The 19,732-nt window shown below is 34.2% G+C and overlaps 2 protein-coding genes across 3 annotated transcripts in view; one reads left to right on the forward strand and one right to left on the reverse strand.

The window, feature by feature from the left end:
- Positions 1–754: 754 nt before the first annotated feature.
- On the reverse strand, positions 755–6,057 carry LOC134854155 (protein SPMIP1-like). Of its 2 annotated transcripts, XM_063870292.1 has the most exons (5): positions 5,902–6,057; positions 5,465–5,600; positions 4,473–4,581; positions 1,365–1,517; positions 755–1,011 (listed from the first exon to the last, which is right to left on the reverse strand). In XM_063870292.1, the coding sequence occupies exons 2-5, from the start codon at positions 5,581–5,583 to the stop codon at positions 835–837; spliced, it is 558 nt and encodes a 185-aa protein (XP_063726362.1). In that variant the 5' UTR covers positions 5,584–5,600; positions 5,902–6,057; the 3' UTR covers positions 755–834. The 2 variants fall into 2 exon arrangements, with proteins under 2 accessions (XP_063726362.1, XP_063726354.1); XM_063870284.1 differs by having other exon boundaries at positions 5,465–6,057.
- Positions 6,058–10,968: 4,911 nt separating this feature from the next.
- Positions 10,969–19,732, forward strand: part of LOC134844430 (uncharacterized) — a 37,624-nt gene continuing 28,860 nt past the window's right edge. Inside the window, exons 1-11 of the mRNA XM_063861147.1 lie at positions 10,969–11,049; positions 11,792–11,914; positions 14,257–14,724; positions 14,928–14,992; positions 15,108–15,264; positions 15,690–15,816; positions 16,103–16,333; positions 16,580–16,780; positions 17,239–17,487; positions 17,773–17,883; positions 18,037–18,205. Coding sequence (XP_063717217.1) covers positions 10,969–11,049; positions 11,792–11,914; positions 14,257–14,724; positions 14,928–14,992; positions 15,108–15,264; positions 15,690–15,816; positions 16,103–16,333; positions 16,580–16,780; positions 17,239–17,487; positions 17,773–17,883; positions 18,037–18,205 — 1,982 coding nt within the window. The remainder of the gene's footprint in view (positions 11,050–11,791; positions 11,915–14,256; positions 14,725–14,927; positions 14,993–15,107; positions 15,265–15,689; positions 15,817–16,102; positions 16,334–16,579; positions 16,781–17,238; positions 17,488–17,772; positions 17,884–18,036; positions 18,206–19,732) is intronic.

The following is a 19,732-nucleotide window of genomic DNA, read 5'->3' on the forward strand; positions in this document are numbered from 1 at the left end:
CAACTGAAATAAAGATGTCACGTTGCTGAAAACAAATATATAATTTAATTGAAATATTGCTATTCTTTGCTCAACGAATTGTTTGCTGAATTTTGTTTTTATTTTGTTTGCGGTCAGTAATCATTTGTGTTTATTAGCATAAATTACGGTTCTCTAACTCGAAGGGAGCTCAAGCAGTAAATTACAAATTTCAACGTTCACTTCATATTTTGATTCAAAAAAATCCTACAAAATTATCTTTGTTGAGAAGCCATAAAACTTCATTAATTTTTGATATCTTCATCTGAACTAAAAAAACGTCAGTAACTGATGCAAAAAATTATTATGCAAAGCAATATAAGACCGAAAAAGGAATTGTGAAGAGTTGGTTATGGTTAATTTGAAATAAGAGGAGCTATATTTTTTGATTTGTTAATTTGACTACTCTTCATCTGCATTAACCTCAAAAGGGAAAAAATAATAGCCATGCTATCCAACTAAAAAACCAGCGGCCAATAATTTATGCTAGCTCTGCTCGCCCAACAAAAAAAATAATGGTAAGCGGGCTTTTAAATTACCACTGTGCAGAAAATTGAAATAATTTTGCAATCCCCCTTAACAAATTTTTTTTGAAACAGATTTTCCTATGCCACGGAAAACGTAGAACTTTTCAAAATTACGCCATTTTTCTGCGTTCTTTGTTTTTCTGCGCTGTAACAAGACCTGTAGGATATCAATATCGTGGTTGACAGGAATCTATTCAGAGACATGATAATCAATTTTTAAACAATTTAATTTCAAGTTCAGGTGTTAGTTATCGTTGATAGGTTATCCCGAGATTATCAAACTCATAGTCTAGCTGTTTCTAGGGAGAAGCTGTCCATCCGAGTAGAACACCCCGGTGTCTCGGTAGAAGGTTCGGATGGTCTGACTTCGGCCGTGTTGTGGCTTTCCGAATGTCTCTCGCTCTTCCATCTTCCAACCGACTTCTTGGGCCTCGGTGACCGGGTAGGGGAACTTACGTTCGGGTCCCTGCAAAAGAGATTATATAGCTAGTGTTTCGTAATTTCGTATTGAGTCGTTAGACGGCAAATGTCTAAATGACCAAAAGAAAACATGCAACTGATCATTAATAATTATGAAAGCAGACAAGTATGTTGCCACCGAAAATGAAAGTTAAAACACAATATGACCACTGAAGTTTGGCAGAACAAAACGCGAACATGTAACTCCTTTTTTCATATTTTATTTCAGATTTTTGCTCTATCTTTTCACTAACTAAAAAGCATCCGCCCGAATAGAAGAGTTGATTCTTTTTGACATCATTTTACTGCACATCTAATTTTCCTAAATATTTGACCATATCTTTTTTTGAAGACCTTTACCTTGGCTTTGCGTGTAGTGAGGTAATTTGCTCGTCCTTTGCCCTCCTTTGAGAAGCCATCATACAGACGGGCAGTCACAGCCGGAGTGACAGGGTACATCTCGAATAGGGGCAGTTCAGAGTCGTCCAAAAGGGGCTCAGCTGGTAATTTACCCTAGAACAAAGAAAAGTTGCCTCCAGTAGTGCTTCAGGTTAAGAAAAACTGAAACAAAAGCCTATCCTATTTGTAACTGACAAAAACTTTACCAAGCATCAAAACTAGAACACAAATAATGCAGCGTTCATGGAAAAATGTGTCTCCTAAATGTTATAATTTTTTGAAATCAAACGAGCTGATACCAGATAACCTAAACCAATTAACTGAGCATCAACTAAATGGGTATTTCAAAAAATTGTTTTCATTGTTTCTTAAAGATAATGGAGATCTTCTAGATTTATTTTTTTGAATCATCAAGTCGGATATTATCTCGCAACTTCTGTCATAGGTTTTTTCAGGGTCATGCCTCGATAAGCTTCATAGCTTTTTGCTTGATCCTTGGTGGGTTTGATTTGTACATGCGGTTTATTGTTTACCTGTCTGTATAATATTACTCTCCTAAACAAACTATTCAATTTGAACTGGTTTTTGTCATCATTTCCAGTTTCATAATCCCCATTTGTAACTTAAATCAACAAAACTCCCCATTTACTAAGTAGTTCTTAATTTGTTCTTAACACACTTAAAAATAGAGTTCCTGTTGTTTTTCTCCTTGTTCTGTCATTTTTGAAAGGAAGGCGTTCTTCAACAACTACTTGGTGTTTTTTGCGGGTAATTTCATTTGTAAGTTAGTCTTAAGCTATCAATTTTTTTGGTGAATTTGGTTCCAATGTTTTCCTTGCATTGATGTTTTTTTTTCAAAATGTGAAAATGAAAATAAAACATATCTCAACAAAAAGCACTGTAATTTTTTGATGTTAAACCTTATTTGAATATTGTTTTGTATTGGACTGTTTTGATAACTTTTGCTGACTCTGCCATAATCTCAGTTGTAGAAACCTCCGTTTTATGGTAAGCTGAGAGCACCTTGTATTTGAGCACGTTCATTTTTCAGATTTAGGCCAAGAAAATATTTGCCTATTGTTTGAAGAAATTGTGAATAAAATCCAGCGAAATTGTGAGAATCAATCGGTCAATGCGGTAAAAAAAAGAAAAATTGGTGATCTCTGTACGAATTTCGACAAAAAACTATATAAAAATTCTTGCCTCACACCGATTAGTTATGTTTACTACCGCCTTATGGAACCGCAAAATTGATGAAACGTAGTATCGTTAAACTATGAACGCTTTCGAATGAAGGCGCTTCGCGCTCAATCGGCTTTATTGGTTCATTTCCAAGTATCCTGAAACTACTCACAAGTTTGTAGAAGAACTGTGCTTACAAAAAGGTAACCACCTGAAAAAAATTGAATGCATTAGCTAAAAAAGTTCAGAAAAAGGTATCGCGACCTGAACAATAAAATTGAAAACAATTTGAGTAAAAATGAAAAAAAAAACTGACAACCAGTTTACTCGTGTTTGATCTAGTTTATTGTATATTGGTATATAAAAAACTATCAAAAAATAAATAATTATATTTAAGTTGTTCCGACCATTTGAAAAATGGGGAAGAATTTTGAATTCGGGTGTGTTTTAATTTTTTTCTTTTTATTTCTTTTTTGTTACTTAGGTAAAATTAGCTGCACAAATAAATATTGGGTAATATATCATATTAAAAATCTTTCAGTCGTAATCGTTATTCGAAAAACATTAAAAATTTTTAAAAAAAATCTCCCGTGTCCTGAAGAACCAGTTTGGCTTTTTTTCATTTTTCGTCTAAATTCGAGCGAGAAACTTATTTGTGCTTAATTGAGGCCGTTTACAACAGTTCATTCATGCTTAATTTTACTGTTACTCGAGTAGAGTTGGTTTTTGTAGTTTTCAATGCCATTTTGGGAATCAAAAACTTCGAAAGTTCAATAAGATTCTATAAAAAAATAATTTATTTATTTTTTTATTTTATATTTTTAAATGAACAATTTGTTTCTTTTGAACTTATTTCTTCAACAGTTGTTTTCATGTTTGCCTATACTACTATGAATTTCAAAAATGCCAAAAATATAGCTGTAGATCAGATCCTTTTATTACACCACGCAGAGAAAAATTACACTAAATTGAAAAAAAATATATGTAGCTTTTTAAAGACTAAGATCGGCTCATTCTGTGCTACTCGCAATATAACCGGCTATCCCTGTTGGGGATCGTCATTGGATTTCTGAGCTAAATGAATTGTTTTATATCATCATCCAATTTTTTCCAATTTTCCAATCCGAGTTTTTCCAATTTTCCCGTGAGATTGTATTCATTGTAGTTGTTTTGTTCAGGTCCAGACGTAAGTCAACGCTAATTAGCCAATCGGTATTTTCAAATTCATAGAATTTTTTAGTTTCAACTATGAAGTCCGAATGTTTCTAAGAATAATGTTACAGGTTTGTTAGAGTCTTGTGAAATCTCTGTTCTAAAAAAGTTGAGCAATCCTCTTGCTGGTAATTGATTGTCATTGGCTTGCTTATTTGGCGTTCGCTTGGCAGGAAGCCGGAAAATAATAGCCTTTTTAAGCTGAGCTCGAAATATGATGACTGAAAAATAAAGAAATGGCCTGAAGCTGATTCGCGTTAATTTGGATTTCTAAAAAAAAAACAAATATCTCAAAACAAAATGCTCAGTGTCGGAAAAACGGGGCATGAAAGTTTATTTCAAACTTCCAGAAAACTATCCCAGTATTAAAAAAACTAAACGTTTATTCTCCCCATTTGACTCGTTTTTTGTACGTAGTGTGATGAAAAGATATAAAAGAAAGCCTAAAACGCATGCTTTTTCGATCGTCGTTGTATATTAGGAACATTCAAATTATTTTTTTACTCCAAAAAGGAACAGTAAAGCTACTCCTCTCTTTCAGTGGCCGGAACAGTAAAAATCGAGAAAAAAAAACAAAAATTAGTGTTTTCTTTGTATTTTTAATTTAAACTGGTCGGAACATTCTGTGCTACTTAAACAAAGGCATCGCCTTCTCTTGTTTCAACACTTCTATACCTTGTTTGTTGTTTTGTCCTTCTCTTTCTCCTCGTCCAGCTGTGCCTTTTTCCTGCTATCATTTTTCGCCTGAAGAGCGGCTTCTGCTGCCTTATCCTCTTCCTCCTCTCTGAAAAGTAGCTGTGATAAAAAAATTTTTTAAAAAACAGTTGCCTTTCAACTGTAAAACAATTCAAAAGGTGACCGGCAAAAAAGACGACAGTCGTTAAGACGAAAACTGTTTGTGATGGGACTTTGAGGCGACGCTACACCCAATTCTCCTCATTGTATTTCTGATAACTTTAAACCGCTTAAAATCGAACTGCTCATTTACATGTAATAACGCTTATTTGTCGTCCTAATGGCCTGTCGTTTTACTGATCAACAATTTTGGACAATGAAGTTTTCCAGATATCAATAGAAACGCTATTTCAGTCCGATTAAACATTTTTAATTAACCGTTTTTTAAATGTTTCCAATTTTGTCTATGCCAACTTTTTGTGGCTAGATTTTGATCTTTTTGTTACGATCACGTCACTGTAATTAACTGGAAAAAACTATGGCGTAGGTTGGTTCTTAGGCCGAGTTCAGAACCAACAAGGGAAGCTTGTAAAGGGAGTCAAGTATGTTGTCATATTTTGAAGTCTTGATTCGGATTCCCAAAAAAAACTTCTAGAAAATGTCGCAAAAACTAGTTTGGGTTTTTAGCTATTCAGACAAACTTAGAGCGTAGACTACTCCGTAATAACTTCCTCGAGGAGTCAAAAATTTTATTCTGCACGTTAATGAATCTGTTATTATAACTAGTTCCTGAAGTTGTATGTGAGGCAGCTGTCGCTCCCTACTGTCCCCGGCTATCCATGATCTTTTTTGTTTGTTTTTTTGTTTTTTTTTTGTGAAGTTTATATCGTTTTTATTGCGTGCAAATAACTGTTTTTTGCAGTTTTATATTATGTTTCTAAATTGTAGTGCTTAAATATTATATTGTAGTTTACATTTAGGTGATTTTTTACCTGCGTTTGAACTCTGACCCGTACTGTTCCTTCCACTGAAGCCTCATCATGATCTCCTTCGTGCACGTCTCCTTCCACCTGTTCTGCGCCATGGCATCCCCTGCTTCCCTTCCACTCATAGTTCCTCTTGTTCACAATCTGTTCACTTCTCAAAGTTAATCAAAGTTTGCTATTTCGAAGTATCAACGAATTTCGAACCGCAAATTAAAATTGATACGATTTTTTTTAAAATGGTGCGCAGGATTAGGTAATAGCTTCAGATCAGATTTAAACTGAAGGCAGGATCTAAAGGTTTCGAAGACAAGACTGTGCGGCTGTCACGATTTGCGTTTCTTATTTAAACTTTTTAAGTTTGTAGTTATAGATTATTGAAGTGATGCGTTCTTGTAAAAAATAATCGATTGCTTTGATGGAAATATGGCTCACAGTCGTGCGATATCTGTTGTGATTTGGCTGTTTATGAAAATCCAAGGGAATGTTTGCTGTTTTTTAAACACAGTATCAAATTGGTGTATTTAAACGACACACTGCTGTTAACCGAGCACGTTTCACAAATATACTGTTTACTGCTCAGCTGATCAATGCAAGCTCAAAATATATCAAATCGCGATTAAGAAAGACTTCAATTAAACACACCTGAGTTAATCTATGGTTAAATGAATTAAAGCTAATTTTCTTGAATTGAGCGACCGTGGTTTTTATAATTGGGGATCTGCTTAGCAATTACCCCTTTTTGTGATTCAGGGGCGGATATGAAAAGTTTTTCGAAAAAATTGAATATCTTTGTACTATTTGTACTCTCAGTGTACTATTAGGACACTAACTTGACAAAATTTTTGCGATGCAGGCAATTTTAAAAATACAAGGACAAAAAGGCCGTTTTTGCACACCTTTTGGAAAAACTGACCTTCAAAATTAGAATAGGTTAGCTTTCAGAAATTTATGGTTAGTCGGCCCGAAATAAATGTCATAAAAAGACACCAAAGAGGGACCCTTTGTTGGGTGAGGGGGTCGAATCCCTAAGGGGAGTCGTTTGATCCCCACCTTTATCCGCCACAACTGTGGTATCTACTGAAAACTTGCCACCCTACAAACTCAAGCAGTAAATTAGCACTAGAACGTTGTATCTAAAAGTCGAATTTCTGCTGCATTCCGATTGATCGATTATTCTACTAATTTAATCTACTAAAAAAAATCCCACTTTCTTGAAAAGGGAGTGATTTTCAAGTAGATTCGTAATTATTTTTATAACCCAGCTGTCTTAAATGTTTTTCCAGATATCAGAAACTTTTTGTTCAAAATTTAGCAAGACCAGGCCGGCACAACAACCACAATCAGATAATTGTAGAAATTGATAAAAAACTAATTGGTCTGAATTTTTGAGGTCGCAACTTGTGAATCAGGCGTTTTTTTCCCAAACGATCAGTAAACACAAACAAACTTAAAGAGTTTTTGAGGAATATCGTATCGGATACTTTTCAATTTTGACTCCAATTGCTTTTAAAATTTACTAATTGTTTTCTTAAAAAACTTTCCTTCGGTGCAGCTTGTGACTGCAAAAACCATCCTTTGAATAGTTTTCAAAGCAAAAAATGAAGTACATAGTTTTTTCTCATTTTCGGGAGTTTTTGTGCAGAGTCGCTATGTGTGAAAGTGACAATAATTATCTTCAAACCCAAATACAATAACGTATAGCGCATATTTTAGTTTGGTAATTACCTTAAGGTACCTAAAAATGTCATGTGCTTCCAACTTTAGAATTTGCGCAATTTTTGAGGCACAGCGATCACCACATTTTCATGAAAAAACGGTTTAAGCTAGTAGAATAACAAAAAAGTGCAAAAACTGAAAGTTTTTTGCTTAATTTGATGTTCAGCCAATAAAAACTTTTATTTAATCAGTTTCAAAAATCATTATTTGGTTCGGCAATTTATTGATAAAATTTATGCTATCTAAACCGCTGCAGATATCTGTCACAAGATTTGAACCTAGTTACAAAACTTGATTGAAAACAATAAAACCAAGCTTCGATAGCTCAAGAAGTCTCGTTTTCTACTCAAATTTGTGTTTACGTTGTTTTTACTGCATTTTCACATCATTTCTAGCTTGAAAATTGATTTTTTTAAAGCAACTAAGAAAGTATTTTTGTTTTTTGATGTACTTTTTTGTTATGGTAAAACGCTTGCTTAATTCGTCGTGACTTTCATAACATGAAAACATTTTTGCCTCATAACTTCATACTTCACAAATCTTAGGAATTAGTTTTATAAAACACTTTTTTTATCTCTTTAAGTGGTAAAAATTCTTTTGACCAGTATTTAATGGCACTCTTATGAGAAACTTTGATTAAAGTTCTGTTTTCTTTATGATAATATAGCCAAAAATCTGTCCCAGCTCAAAACTTCAAAATTAAGCGTTTTTTTACATCGAAGTCACCTCTGAAAAAAAATAATTATCCGATTGTTTGTTGAAATTTCTAACATGCCGTTTCCGCTTCATTTGAAATTTATTTAACTTGAAACAACTGAGAAATACTGCGGAGCAAAAAACTAATATTATTATTAAAAGTTAAATAGAATAACTATTTTAATTGTTTTTTTTAACTCTTATGGCATATTTTCACTTTAAAAAAACCTTTGTTTGAGTTTCTACAAATTTATAGTGAAATTTTACAATTTTGAAATCAAGCTTTCGGAATTTGAGAGGAATTCAGACTACTCCTGAGCGAATTGTAAAAAAATATGTCAAAAAACGGGTTTGTCACTTTTTGGTTAGTGTTGGTCGGCCAATTTAGATTATCAAAAAAAATACCGAAGGGGTACTCTTTAACGGGTGAGGGGTTCGATTGCCAAAGGGGAGTCTTCTGTCCCCCAAACCGTCCCAATTATAGCCGCCCCAACTGTGGAATCTACTAAAAAACCAACATCCTACAAACAAAAGCTGTCAATTAGCACCAGAACGTTGTGTTTAAAAATCGAATTTTTGCTGGATTCCGATCGAATTTCCACAATTTAATCTACAAAAAAATCCCCCTTCTTGAAAAGGGTGTAATTGTTAAATAGATCCGTAATTATTCTTATAATTCATCTTTCTTAATTATTTTTCCAGATTTCAGAAACATTTTTAGTTCAAATTTAGCAAGACCAGGGAAGACACGGCAATCAAAATTAGATAATTTTAGAAATTGACAAAAAACTATTTGTTCTGAGCAATTATTGAAGACACAGCTTGTTACTTGGGCGTTTTTTTCGATTGATCAATTAAGACAAAAAAAATTGCAAGAAAATTTAGTAAAATTCCATATCTGAAATCTTTCATTTTTGACTTCAGTTACCATTTTTTTTGTTTTAAAAACTTTATTTTTGTGCTACACTTGACTGCGAAAGGCTATTCCTTGAGTCGTTCTCAAAAAGAAAAACGAAGTGTGAATTGTGATTGTGCTTGAATATGGCAATATTTCTCTTAAAACCCAATTACAATAACGTATAGCGCAATTTCGTGATCAGCTTGCATTTTTTCCACCTTTATGAGGCAGAGCGATCAAGAGATTTTCATTAGAAGAACAGTTTCAGCTAAAATAAAGTAACAAAAAAAAACAAAAAAAACTGATTTTTTTTGCCTGTTTTGATGTTAGGCCAATAAAAAAATTTCTACAAACAGTTTCAAAAATCAGTATTTGGTTCGGCAGATTATTGATAAAGATCTATGCTATCTAAGCTGCTGCAGATAAACGTCACAAGAACTAGGTCTATACAAAACTCAATAAAAAAAGCAGTAAAACCAGGTCTCGGTAGCTCGGGGAGGTCTAGTTTTTTACTCAAATTTGATTCGGCAGTTTTTTTATTTCATTTTTATATCGTTCAGTAAAAATGCTTGTTCCATCCGTCGCCAATATCATAAGCGGGGAAATCCTTGCCATCTTTCTTTATTCTTCAGACTTTTCAGGAAATAGTTTTATAAAAAACTATTCATATTTCTTGAAGCCGTAATACAATTAGTTTTGCCGACTAATTCTGGCAATCTTTTGAGAAATCATGATTGAAATGCAGTTTTTTGTGACACCATAGCCAAAAAATTTCAAAAGACGAACGTATTCACATCGAAGACACTTTTGGAAATATGTAATTTTAAGATTGTCGGTTGAAGTTTTAATTCAAAATAACTAAATGCTTAATTAATTCAAAATAACTACTTCAGAGCAAAATGTCTAATAATAAAACTTAGAACTAATTACAATAATTTGTATATGTTGTGTCTTTTATCTGTTTGGAAAATTTTTTACTGAAAAAAATCTTATTTTAATTACCTTTTGTATCACTATTTTCGTCAGATATTACAATTCTTACATCGACCCTTCTGAATTTGGGAGTTCAAAATACTCTTAATTGATTTTGGATCACGTAATTTTGAGCTCCCTCCGTCAATTGTTTGATGTGGAATGATTTCGCGCTTCCTGGTTTTATTTTCTCTTTTTTGCTCCTAACCTCAAATGGTACATGTCTTCGTTAATGAGGCGAGTTTTCTAGGGGCGTTATCGCCCGTTAGTTTAATCCCCGCTGTAAACTTGTGTAAGTATGTCAATGACTGCTGTTCTCAAATGTATTTTTCTAATAATTCAAGTTCGAAGACCCAGAAAAATGTATTGAGCTGCTTTGAAGGTACCGATATTGGGTTCGAGAATCTACCAAAGTTTTTTGTAGGAAACAATCAGCTTTTAACGTCTGCAATAAGGCTGATAACAGTTTGAACTTTTTCTCGATTAAGCGAAGAAAGAAAAAAGCTTATGCAATTCGAAATATTATCAGCAACGAAGTATATTTGTAAAATTCTTTTTATCATCTAATAGCTCTTTGAATTTTCACATATTTTACCATATACTTTTTTAATAAAACCACAAATTCAAAAAATAAGTCTTCGAATAGACATCAAAAAAATCAAACTAGACCGCAAAAAAATTAAAACAAAAAACTTGATAATAGAGTTGAAAAAATGTTGCCATGACTTGTTCATTGGCCCTTAAAAAGACCACAAATGCCCATTTAGGTACTCTTTGAACAAATCATCGAACAGAAAATTGAGTTTTTTGGCTGTTCGCTTCTTTAAAATGAATATCCAGTGAATATCAAATTTACACCGTTAGTAAGACAAAATGGAAGGTCTTAAAATGATACCAAAGAGGAGTATTGCAAATGTATTTCAAAAAGTTTGCATGTAATTAGAAAAAAAGGAAATTCAAAATGTGCGACTTAGAAAAAGAAGCGAGATAAAAGAGTTTTCATTACATCACCATTTGAACATAAATTGAATCTATTTAGAGTTCACATATTCAGAAAGAAACTATAATTCAATATAGACACCACAAGTTTTCATTTAAACCCAAGAACAAAACTGCCAGCTGCCAACTGATGGTTTTCAACTGCCATTTGTTTCCGGATGGTGATTCCTTTCAGAGTCGGTAATTTTTTCGCTTGGGTGTGGTTTTGTCAGGAAGAAAATCCCAAGCCATGTTAGCGGCGGAGACTATAGAAAACAAGCAGCATAACACCAGCAGTATGTACAAGTACCTGACAATCACATTGGAGCCGGTCATCTAAAAAACAATAAAAAAGAAAAAAATGTATATATAAGTTAAAGCATTGAAAAAATTTCTACTCAAAATTTCAAACATAAGATAAACTTAGGATCTAAAATACTTACATTGTTTTATGAGTTGCGAATGTTTACTTATGCGTTATTAAGAAGACGGTTTCAAATGTTTCTACTTAACTTCAGCCGACTATTTATACTGAAAGTTGTTCTAGATCATTCTAGAACAGTGTGTGAAATGATCTGAATAAAAATTATTTCAAGTTTCCGTCAATTTTTTTTTTAATTTTTGACTTCTCTAAATATTTCACATATATATTTTGAGTTTTTCATAAGCATCAGAATTTATTCCTTACAATATTCAGAAAATGACTTCGCAAACGACAATCAAACTAAAAATTCCCCAAGTCGGCATTAATTTGAGGTCCTAACTTAAACATTTCTCAAAAAAATGCTCCAAAATCATTCGCAAAAACATTTAAAAGTTGATGTATGGTTGGCTTTTGTAATTTTTTGAAAAATAAATGTCAGTTAAAAATGATTTTAAGGCGCTTTTCACTTGGAATCTTACTTATAAACCTGCTACTTAGACCCATCTATCGCATATTTTAAAAAGGGGAAGTTAATAACTTCGTACAATATTAGCTCAGGCTTAGCTTTTGATATATGGGAGGCGTCCTTTAGAAGAGCCTTTTCATATAATAGTTTTAACCGTCATTTAAATTATTTTTTGCATTTTAGTTGGTCGTGGCGGTGGAGAGAGCGGACGAGCAGAAGGTTCTTCGCAGTGCCGAGTGGTGCATGGAAAAAGCTGTGCTCCTGGAGACAGAGGAGAATTCGAGTGAAGCCATGTCTGCACTTCAGGTAAATTGAACTTGGAAATATAGTAACAAGATCTCTGGTATCAGACATTTTCAAAGAATAGAAAATTGCTCGGATCAATTGAGCAATCTCCCCCCCGTATTGACCAATTGAGCTATCTCCCCCCCAGCAAAAATGAATAAACTCTACAAAAAGACGTCAGCAAACGCTAGTAGATGGATGGTGTGTTTATAGCACGCAATCAATTGACCGACGGAAGTTTGTCTTAACTGAGTATCGAGAAAAATTTTGAAAAAAAAATCGAAATTTATGAAAAAATTTTTTTTTTTTTTTTTTGCAAAATTTTGTTTAGGCGACCATAGCCTCATCGAAGAAAGCGATTTACCAGGGTTGGTGCTCTAGCCTTGTATCTGAATAGCAAAAACGGTTCTCCGCAGCACCTTAATATTGTACGCAAAAACTTTTTGTCATTTTAAAATAGAAAAAAGTCGCTTTTTATGCCTGTTTTATTGATTCTTTTTTCAATCTAAATGAAGCTTTAGAGCTTTTTTATCGTAAATATTGGCTTTCCACAGTCGTTGGAAAATATGCTTTATGAATTCATGTCATTCAAACTATTTTCAAGTGGTTATAAACATGTCTCAAGTACCTATTGAGCTATCTCCCCCCCACGCGAGAATGGGGGGGAGATTGCTCAATTGATCCAATTGCTCTTGTCAGACAATTTTATATAAATTCAATGATTCAAAAAACTATAAAAATATGATTCGCGAAGGTTGCCACAACTATTTGTGTTCAGCTTCAAATTTCTGGTTTTATCCTCTAACTCAACAACCCATTTTTTAGTACTCAGCTCACAGTGCTCAGACTTTTGAATTTGAATCGTAACTTCGAGAGAGCTGAGCAGCTCCTATATTGGCCACTTCTAACTCTTCTGGGTAAAAAATCTCAAAAAATATTTAACGGTAAAGTCGGGCTGAGTTAAATATTTTTGCAAGACACTGCATTTAGTTTAAGACAAGGACTGCCGATTGCTGATAGCACAAATTGGTCTAAACACTGATTGAAAAAATAAATCAATAGGGTAACTAAAGAAACTTGAAAAATTAAAAAACCTATTCAATTTTTTTCTTTTTTTTTGTCCGAAAATTCTTTAATTTTTTTTTCAGAAAAGGGCGAATTAATTAGGTAGAAAAATGCACAACTGGGTAGTAACTAATAGCTAGAATAATTTTGAAATTGTTCAGTTTGAAGGTAAGCCTCTAATGAAATTTTTGTCAGCTTTAGCCAAAAAAAAACTAAATTTTTACGGCCTTTTTCTCTTTACACGGAGAAAATTGTTCGTTTTTTTTCAAAAAATCCATAAACAATGACCAGCAGGGTTTTAATATGAAACAATTTTTACCCCTACGAGTTTTTCTTGAGGTCAAAATTGGCTGGAAAAAGGTTGAAAAATTGGATTCTACGCCATAGTTCTTTCCCAATCTGCGAGATCAGAAAGTAAAGTAATCTACTTTTTTAATTGGCTAAAATTGTTTTCCAAGCTGTCCTAAATTGCTTTTAAAAACTTCCGCGTGAAATACATAGTGACAAACTTGGACTAACAACAAGGTGACATCATCAGATCGTGAAATTGATCCCCTGCCACGTCAACGATAGCTCTCACTTGGCCTCTAGCTTCAGGTCTACCACAGCCTGACCAATTTCGGCTGCAATAGTGGTACCACGTGAAAGTTCTAGACGCAAAACAACGACCTTGAGTCGCAAAAAAAGAGCTACGCTCAACAAAATGACTCTGGACTGTGGGAAAATAGGAGAAGTGACGTTGCTTAGACAGGCTGCAAAGCCTCTCATAGATCCTCTACGAATCGCATAAACAACAATTATAATTATTTTCATCAAGCATTTTCAGCTCAGATCACTCATCTTTGGGTTTTAGTTCTTTGAAACTATTTTGCTTCAATCTGATTAGCTAAAATTAGCCAATCAAGTTTCAGCGCCGTCTTAAATTGTTTTGCTCAAAATTTTATGTCCACTTGTAAATAAGCCAAATTGGGCAAAAATATAGAATGTTTGGATAACTATTTAAAATTTTTTCGCAAACAGGGCGCAGATCACAAAAAAATACAGAAGAAATGGCAGACCAAAAAAAATTGACCACTTTCATATCTGCTCAAAATTCAGCCTCGTTAGAATTCGGCTAAAGTGGTCACAATTGTATTAACCAAACCAATCAGTTCTATCAGTGTCCTTTTCTCTGCATTGATACATTGAATAATACAGTAATACCCTTATTTTTTGTGTAGATATTCGAAAAAAAACAAAAACACAAGAAAAATTTTTGAAAAAAAAACAAGCTTTTAAATCGAATTCTCTGATTTTAGAACTTCTCAGAAGCAAACGAGGTCTTTGTGCAACTGGTATCCAGCAGAGTTCAAGAAATGATTGACTTCCAGATGAAATCAACTCTCGAACAAGCATTGAAGCTGCTTAAACAGACTGTTAAAATGCTCGAAACGGCTGTCAGAGATAGTTTTAATCCAAGTTCGAACCATGAAACTTCAAAAAAGCTAGAAGGCAGAGAATTTGCTGTCAATCGAACTTTACAAGCAATGGGGAAAGTTTTAGAACTGATTCAACAAAGTCCAAATATTGAACAAACTATGCAAACGGAAGCTCATTTTTTCACCGTAATGCAACAAATGCTGGACGTGTTACAGACTGAAAAACGCTTCGATTTTCTTGGAAATCTTTCAATTGATGTAGAAGCTGCTCTGAGACATGTTATGATGATGGCATACACTATATATGATGTTGAAACGAAAACCAACTTGATGCAAACGTCAACACAGGTAGAAAATAGACATTGGTTTCAATCGCAAGAAGAATGTTTTGAAAAAAAAATTACAAAAGCAATAGATACTTTTCTCTTTTTTGTTCAATCTCAAACTGCGATTTTTACAATAAGGAAAATATTGTTCTTTTATAATCTTTTTTTAAAATAATTGTTTTTAAAGTTTTTTTTTCTAATTATTAACTGACTTGATAATTTTAGCTTCTGGAAAACGTCAAAAACGTGGAAAATGCTCGCATTTTAGCTGAAAACTCCTCGCAAGAAAGGTATTTCAACTTTTTCTTATGTAAGAATGACTGTTTTAAGTATATTTATAAAGCTAAAGGAGAACCTATTTTTGGCTCGTAATCAAAAGATATTCTCCGTGAGTTGTAATTTTAGAGAGGTTTTCATGTTGGCCTGTGAAGAGATGATTTCGAATTTGGGGCAACTGAATGAGTTGGTGAAACAAGTCACGGTCGAAAACTTAATCGATGGATTCGTAAACTTCTCTGTACCGTCAAAACAGCTGCAAGACATGGCAAATCATTTATCCCAAGTAAGATCATAATTATAGTCAATCTTAGTTTAGAAAAAATCAGATCTCAATTTATGTTTTCAGATCATAAATCTGATTTTACGAATTAAAATTACTCTGAAGTAGAAAGATGGAGCACATACAGTATCAAATATATCGATTTCAAAACGCTTTTTTAGAGAACAACTTTTCTCCATGCTCTTCTGGCTAAGGCTACAAATGAATTACCGCTCAACCTTTACAGGCTGCAAAACTAAATAACCGCTTTTTCGAATTTTTTTTTGGCTCTTGTCTGTAGAAAACAAATGGCATGAACAAGTTGGTTAGTTGACAAATTTGTTGTGAGGGGTTTCCCATAAAGGTCTAAGGTGATTTAATCTTAAAAGATGAAACAACTTTTTAAATTTCAACAGCCTTTAGTTCTTAGTGTTTTTTTTTGTTTTTAGACACCTGGTCTGTCGGAGGAACAGTGTACTGACGAGCTACAGAAAACTATGAACGAGTTCAGAATAGTGAACAAAACAATTACCCACGCAGCGTCTTTGACATTGGCTGCATTTCCTTACACTGAAGGTCACAAATCTACTTGAATTCTTGACGTTTACAGTGTTTATAGAAAAAAATACACTTTTGAAAGTTTGGAAAAAAACGCCAGAAAGTGCTAAAGTTTTTATCAAAAACTTGATTCGCTGTTTTTCTTTAATATGAGCCGAGTTTTGCTTTTAGTTATTCTAGAATTTAAACAAATTATAAATAATTGATCATTTTATATTGCTGCTTCGTTTTTTTTTGGCCTAAACGGAATTAAGAAACATTAATTGCATTATAACAAACTGGAAAAAAATGAATTTTGTTTTAGACAGCCAGATCATCGCCGAGTCTCTTTTCGCATTGCAACAGTGTGCTTTAGACCTCGAATCCGAGGCCATGTTGCATGCCCTGTCACCCGGAACGCAGTCCGCAGAGGTCAATAAGGGTCAACTGACGTCATCACTTTCTCTCTGCAGAAGGAGTTGGGAATTGAATTGTGTGAATGTGAAGAAGTATTTGCACGATTTAGTGGGAAGAGTGTTTCTGGTCGAAAAAATTGGTAATATAACATCGCCGGGTGTTTAAATCGTTGTTTTATAGCTAATGTCAAACTGCTGGAATCATCTTTGACAATGTTAGTGTCCAACTATCAGCTATTAATTAGTGCTGATATTGTTCGTGTAAAAGTTTGTGTCCACTAATTGTTCACGACTAAGCAAAAAACTTTGGAATTTATTTCGACTTTAAAATATAGCACGTATTAATATATGATATCAATATTGATTTATGTTAGAAATTTATTTAGCTAAAGTGTGTCGCCGCGACTTTACCTTCCTCCGAACAGTTTGCTCGAGGAAGCAAATTTCCCTAGACTCTGACGAATTACTGGCTCGACTGACTCAGAGACTGGCGGGATTGTGCCTCGTGTCCAATGAGATTGCAGACAAGTCTAGTGATGCTCTCTTCCGAAATGGACTACTCGCTCTCGGAAACCAAGTGGTCAAAGGTAGCTTGATATATTTTAAGTTTTCTTAAAGGGGGTAGGGGGTTCGCAAAATGTTGTCAGCCTTTTGTTAGGTCGGTCTTTTTAGGTCAACCTAGGCGTGGATGTAGATAGAGCGCGGGGAGGAGGGGGGTTGAAGAAAAAAATCCACCCCTCGAGAAAACCTAGCTCCGCCACTGGGTTACACCATTTTTTGCTAGCTTTACCGACACCCTAGAAGGACCATTATTAGAATTTTCTGCAAAAATCTTAAGTCTTATAACATGGAAAGTTTAGACCAACAGATCGCTTTTTTCAGCGCACTAACACACGCTCCCGCCCCATCCCAACCCCCCCCCCTCCCCCCGCCTCTCCCAGCCTCAAACTTTCTTTTCTGGACCGATGTTTCAACTTAATGATTCATTGCGATAGTGTTCTGAACTTGATTATAATCATATTTTAACTTGGTTGCTTTATTTTAGCCGTCAATCGTTTGAATCAGAGTAACCAACTATTTCAATCTACCAAAAATGATTCATCCAAATCATCTTCAACTCTCAAGCAGGCTTGTGATCAGTTAGCAGAGCAGTCTCGTTTGGCCGAAGAGTGTATGAACAGATTAGAAAATGGGTTGGAGAGGGGACGGCAGCCGGGAATTTTGAACCCAATCAGAAGAGAGGTCAGGAGAAGAGGCAGAAAAGACGAGGACGAAGTTGATGACGCATCGATTGGTTTGCTTTTAGTTGCAAAAAAATCTTTACTCCTAAATTTTATTTTTAAATGTGAATTTTTGGTACATTATTCAGGTAAATTTTGTTGCAGGGCGCAAATTATTGGCAAAATAGAGTCATTCACAGAGCTCGAATAGGGTCAATTTGAACGGATGTCGATGTCATTTGAAAGTTTTGAAACGTGGCTTCGCAACGTCTTAGATCCACCCTTGAAGTTTACCAATTTATATACATGTTATGGAAAATCTAACCTGTTGACATCGATTATGGTCAGTGGTTTTTCAGTGCATCCGAGTGTGATTAGCAGTCTGTTTGAATCATCGGTTCCGGAATCACTAATTGGAGACTACGGGATTTCTGTATTTGGAGCAAAGCAGCCAAACAAAACAAACAAAGGTTATACACGAGCTTTAAATTTTTTCCAATTGGTAACGTTTATCTTCCATTTTTGAAAAAAATGTAAACTCTCTGTTGGCAGGATTTCGTCCGTAGGAACCCAAAAAAATGTTAATACTCTTCAAAACCATTAAAGCGCGTGGATGTTTTCAGGGAAACCTTTTAAAGAAAAGAAACTTGCAAAACTAGCTTTGGACAAGTTGAACTCAAAAAATGAAGCAGCGTTGAAGCAGGTGACCAACGAGCTGTCAAAAAAATTGACCAATCAGGCGCGGCTATTGAGAGAGTACGCTTCTTTGGCACCAACATCAGAAAAGACCAGGTAAATGATTTGATTTCATAATAATAACGATGATAGCCAGTTGCCGTGCAAACAGCACAGAACGTTCCGACCACGCAAATTTGATAAGAAAACTCAAAAATAAGAAAAAGTGAAAATTAAAAGAAACGATTGCAAGTAAAACAAGGATAGCCGGTTACTGTGCAAGTAGCACAGAATGATCCGACCAGTCTTAAAAAATACAAAAATAATTTCTCAAATTGTTGTCGTTTTTTCTGCATGTTGTGATAAAAAAAATCTAAATGAAAAAATAGAGCTTACACATATTCAGGGGCGGATTTAGGGAGGGGGCGGACACCTCCCCCTCAGGGATTCGACCGCCTGCCGACCCAAATAGTCCCCCTTTGTACTATTTTCAATAATCATTTTTGGTGATGGACCATAAAAATTTTCTAACGGCGTCTTTGGCGCCGATATATACAGATTTTGAGGGGTGAGCGCGCGCCAAAAAAACGCGATTTTTTGGTCAACATTTTTCAAAAAGTACCTAAAAACGCCTTTTTTTGGCCTGTTTTTTTTAAATTTTGCCTGTGGCGCAGAAAGTTTGGTCAAAATGGGTGTCTTCATAGTGATTTAGGAAAGCTAAGAAAATCAATTTGGCTGACCTAAAAAAAAGTCGACAAAATTTTCGAAGTTTTTTGAAAATCCGCCCCCCTCGGGTTTTTTTTTGTGATTCCCAAAGTTTTTGATTCCCAAAATTGCGCTAAAAAAACCAAAGCTACCTTTACCTGAATAAAACTTAAATTTCACGGCCTAATTTAAGCTTATATAAGCTATTGCAATTACTAACTATCTTACTTACTAGCTCGAAGTTAGAACAAAAGTCAAAAATTTCAAAACAATTTTTCTCGACACTGTGAAAAAATTTTCGGAAATTTTAAAATATGGTTCCAGAATGGCATTCAAAATCTCCAAAAATTGCTCTTGCTCGAACAAAAGTAAGATTAAACATAAAAAAGCTATTGTAAACGGCCTAATTTAAGCATAATTAAGCAGAAATTTTTAATGGCGTTCGAATCTTAACTAAAAGGGCTTTAATATGACATATCACTCAAGCCTGTCCGATGATTATTTTTGGTAGCCGATTTTGCGTGGAAAAAAGTAAAACACGCCCAAATTCAAAGTTCATCCCCATTTTTAATGATCGGAACAAAAGTTTTCATTTTTTATTTTTGGTTTGAACAGAAACATTATTTTTGAAGTTCAGTCTGAAACACGAGAAAACTCAAGCAACGTTTTTGAATATAAAGTTATGGAATTTGGTTTTATATACGAAAAAAATTCAAAATAACCCTTGGGTTTTTTGAGGAAATCATAACCCGTCGGAAAAAAATTTGTTGAGGCAAGGATAAATTTGTTGTGGCAACTGGTGGTATTTAAACCAGCCGATGTTTCAACCAGCTAATATAGAAGCCAGCCATAAATGCGTAATTTTTAAATAATAGTTATGTAACAGTTATATAACAGCTAGAAAAGTGATGCAAATTTTGTTCACTTTCGTGGCATCTG

Source organism: Symsagittifera roscoffensis, chromosome 1, assembly GCF_963678635.1.
Source record: "Symsagittifera roscoffensis chromosome 1, txSymRosc1.1, whole genome shotgun sequence".
Classification (NCBI taxonomy): domain Eukaryota; kingdom Metazoa; phylum Xenacoelomorpha; order Acoela; family Convolutidae; genus Symsagittifera; species Symsagittifera roscoffensis.

Excerpts from the sequence above, each read along its gene's own strand:
- LOC134854155 (XM_063870292.1), bottom strand. The coding sequence starts at position 5,583 with ATGAGTGGAAGGGAAGCAGGGGATGCCATGGCGCAGAACAGGTGGAAG. Across the intron at positions 1,518-4,472 it reads AGGACAAAACAACAAACAAG|GGTAAATTACCAGCTGAGCC; the intron begins GTATAGAAGTGT and ends TCTTTGTTCTAG. Across the intron at positions 1,012-1,364 it reads TCACTACACGCAAAGCCAAG|GGACCCGAACGTAAGTTCCC; the intron begins GTAAAGGTCTTC and ends TCTCTTTTGCAG.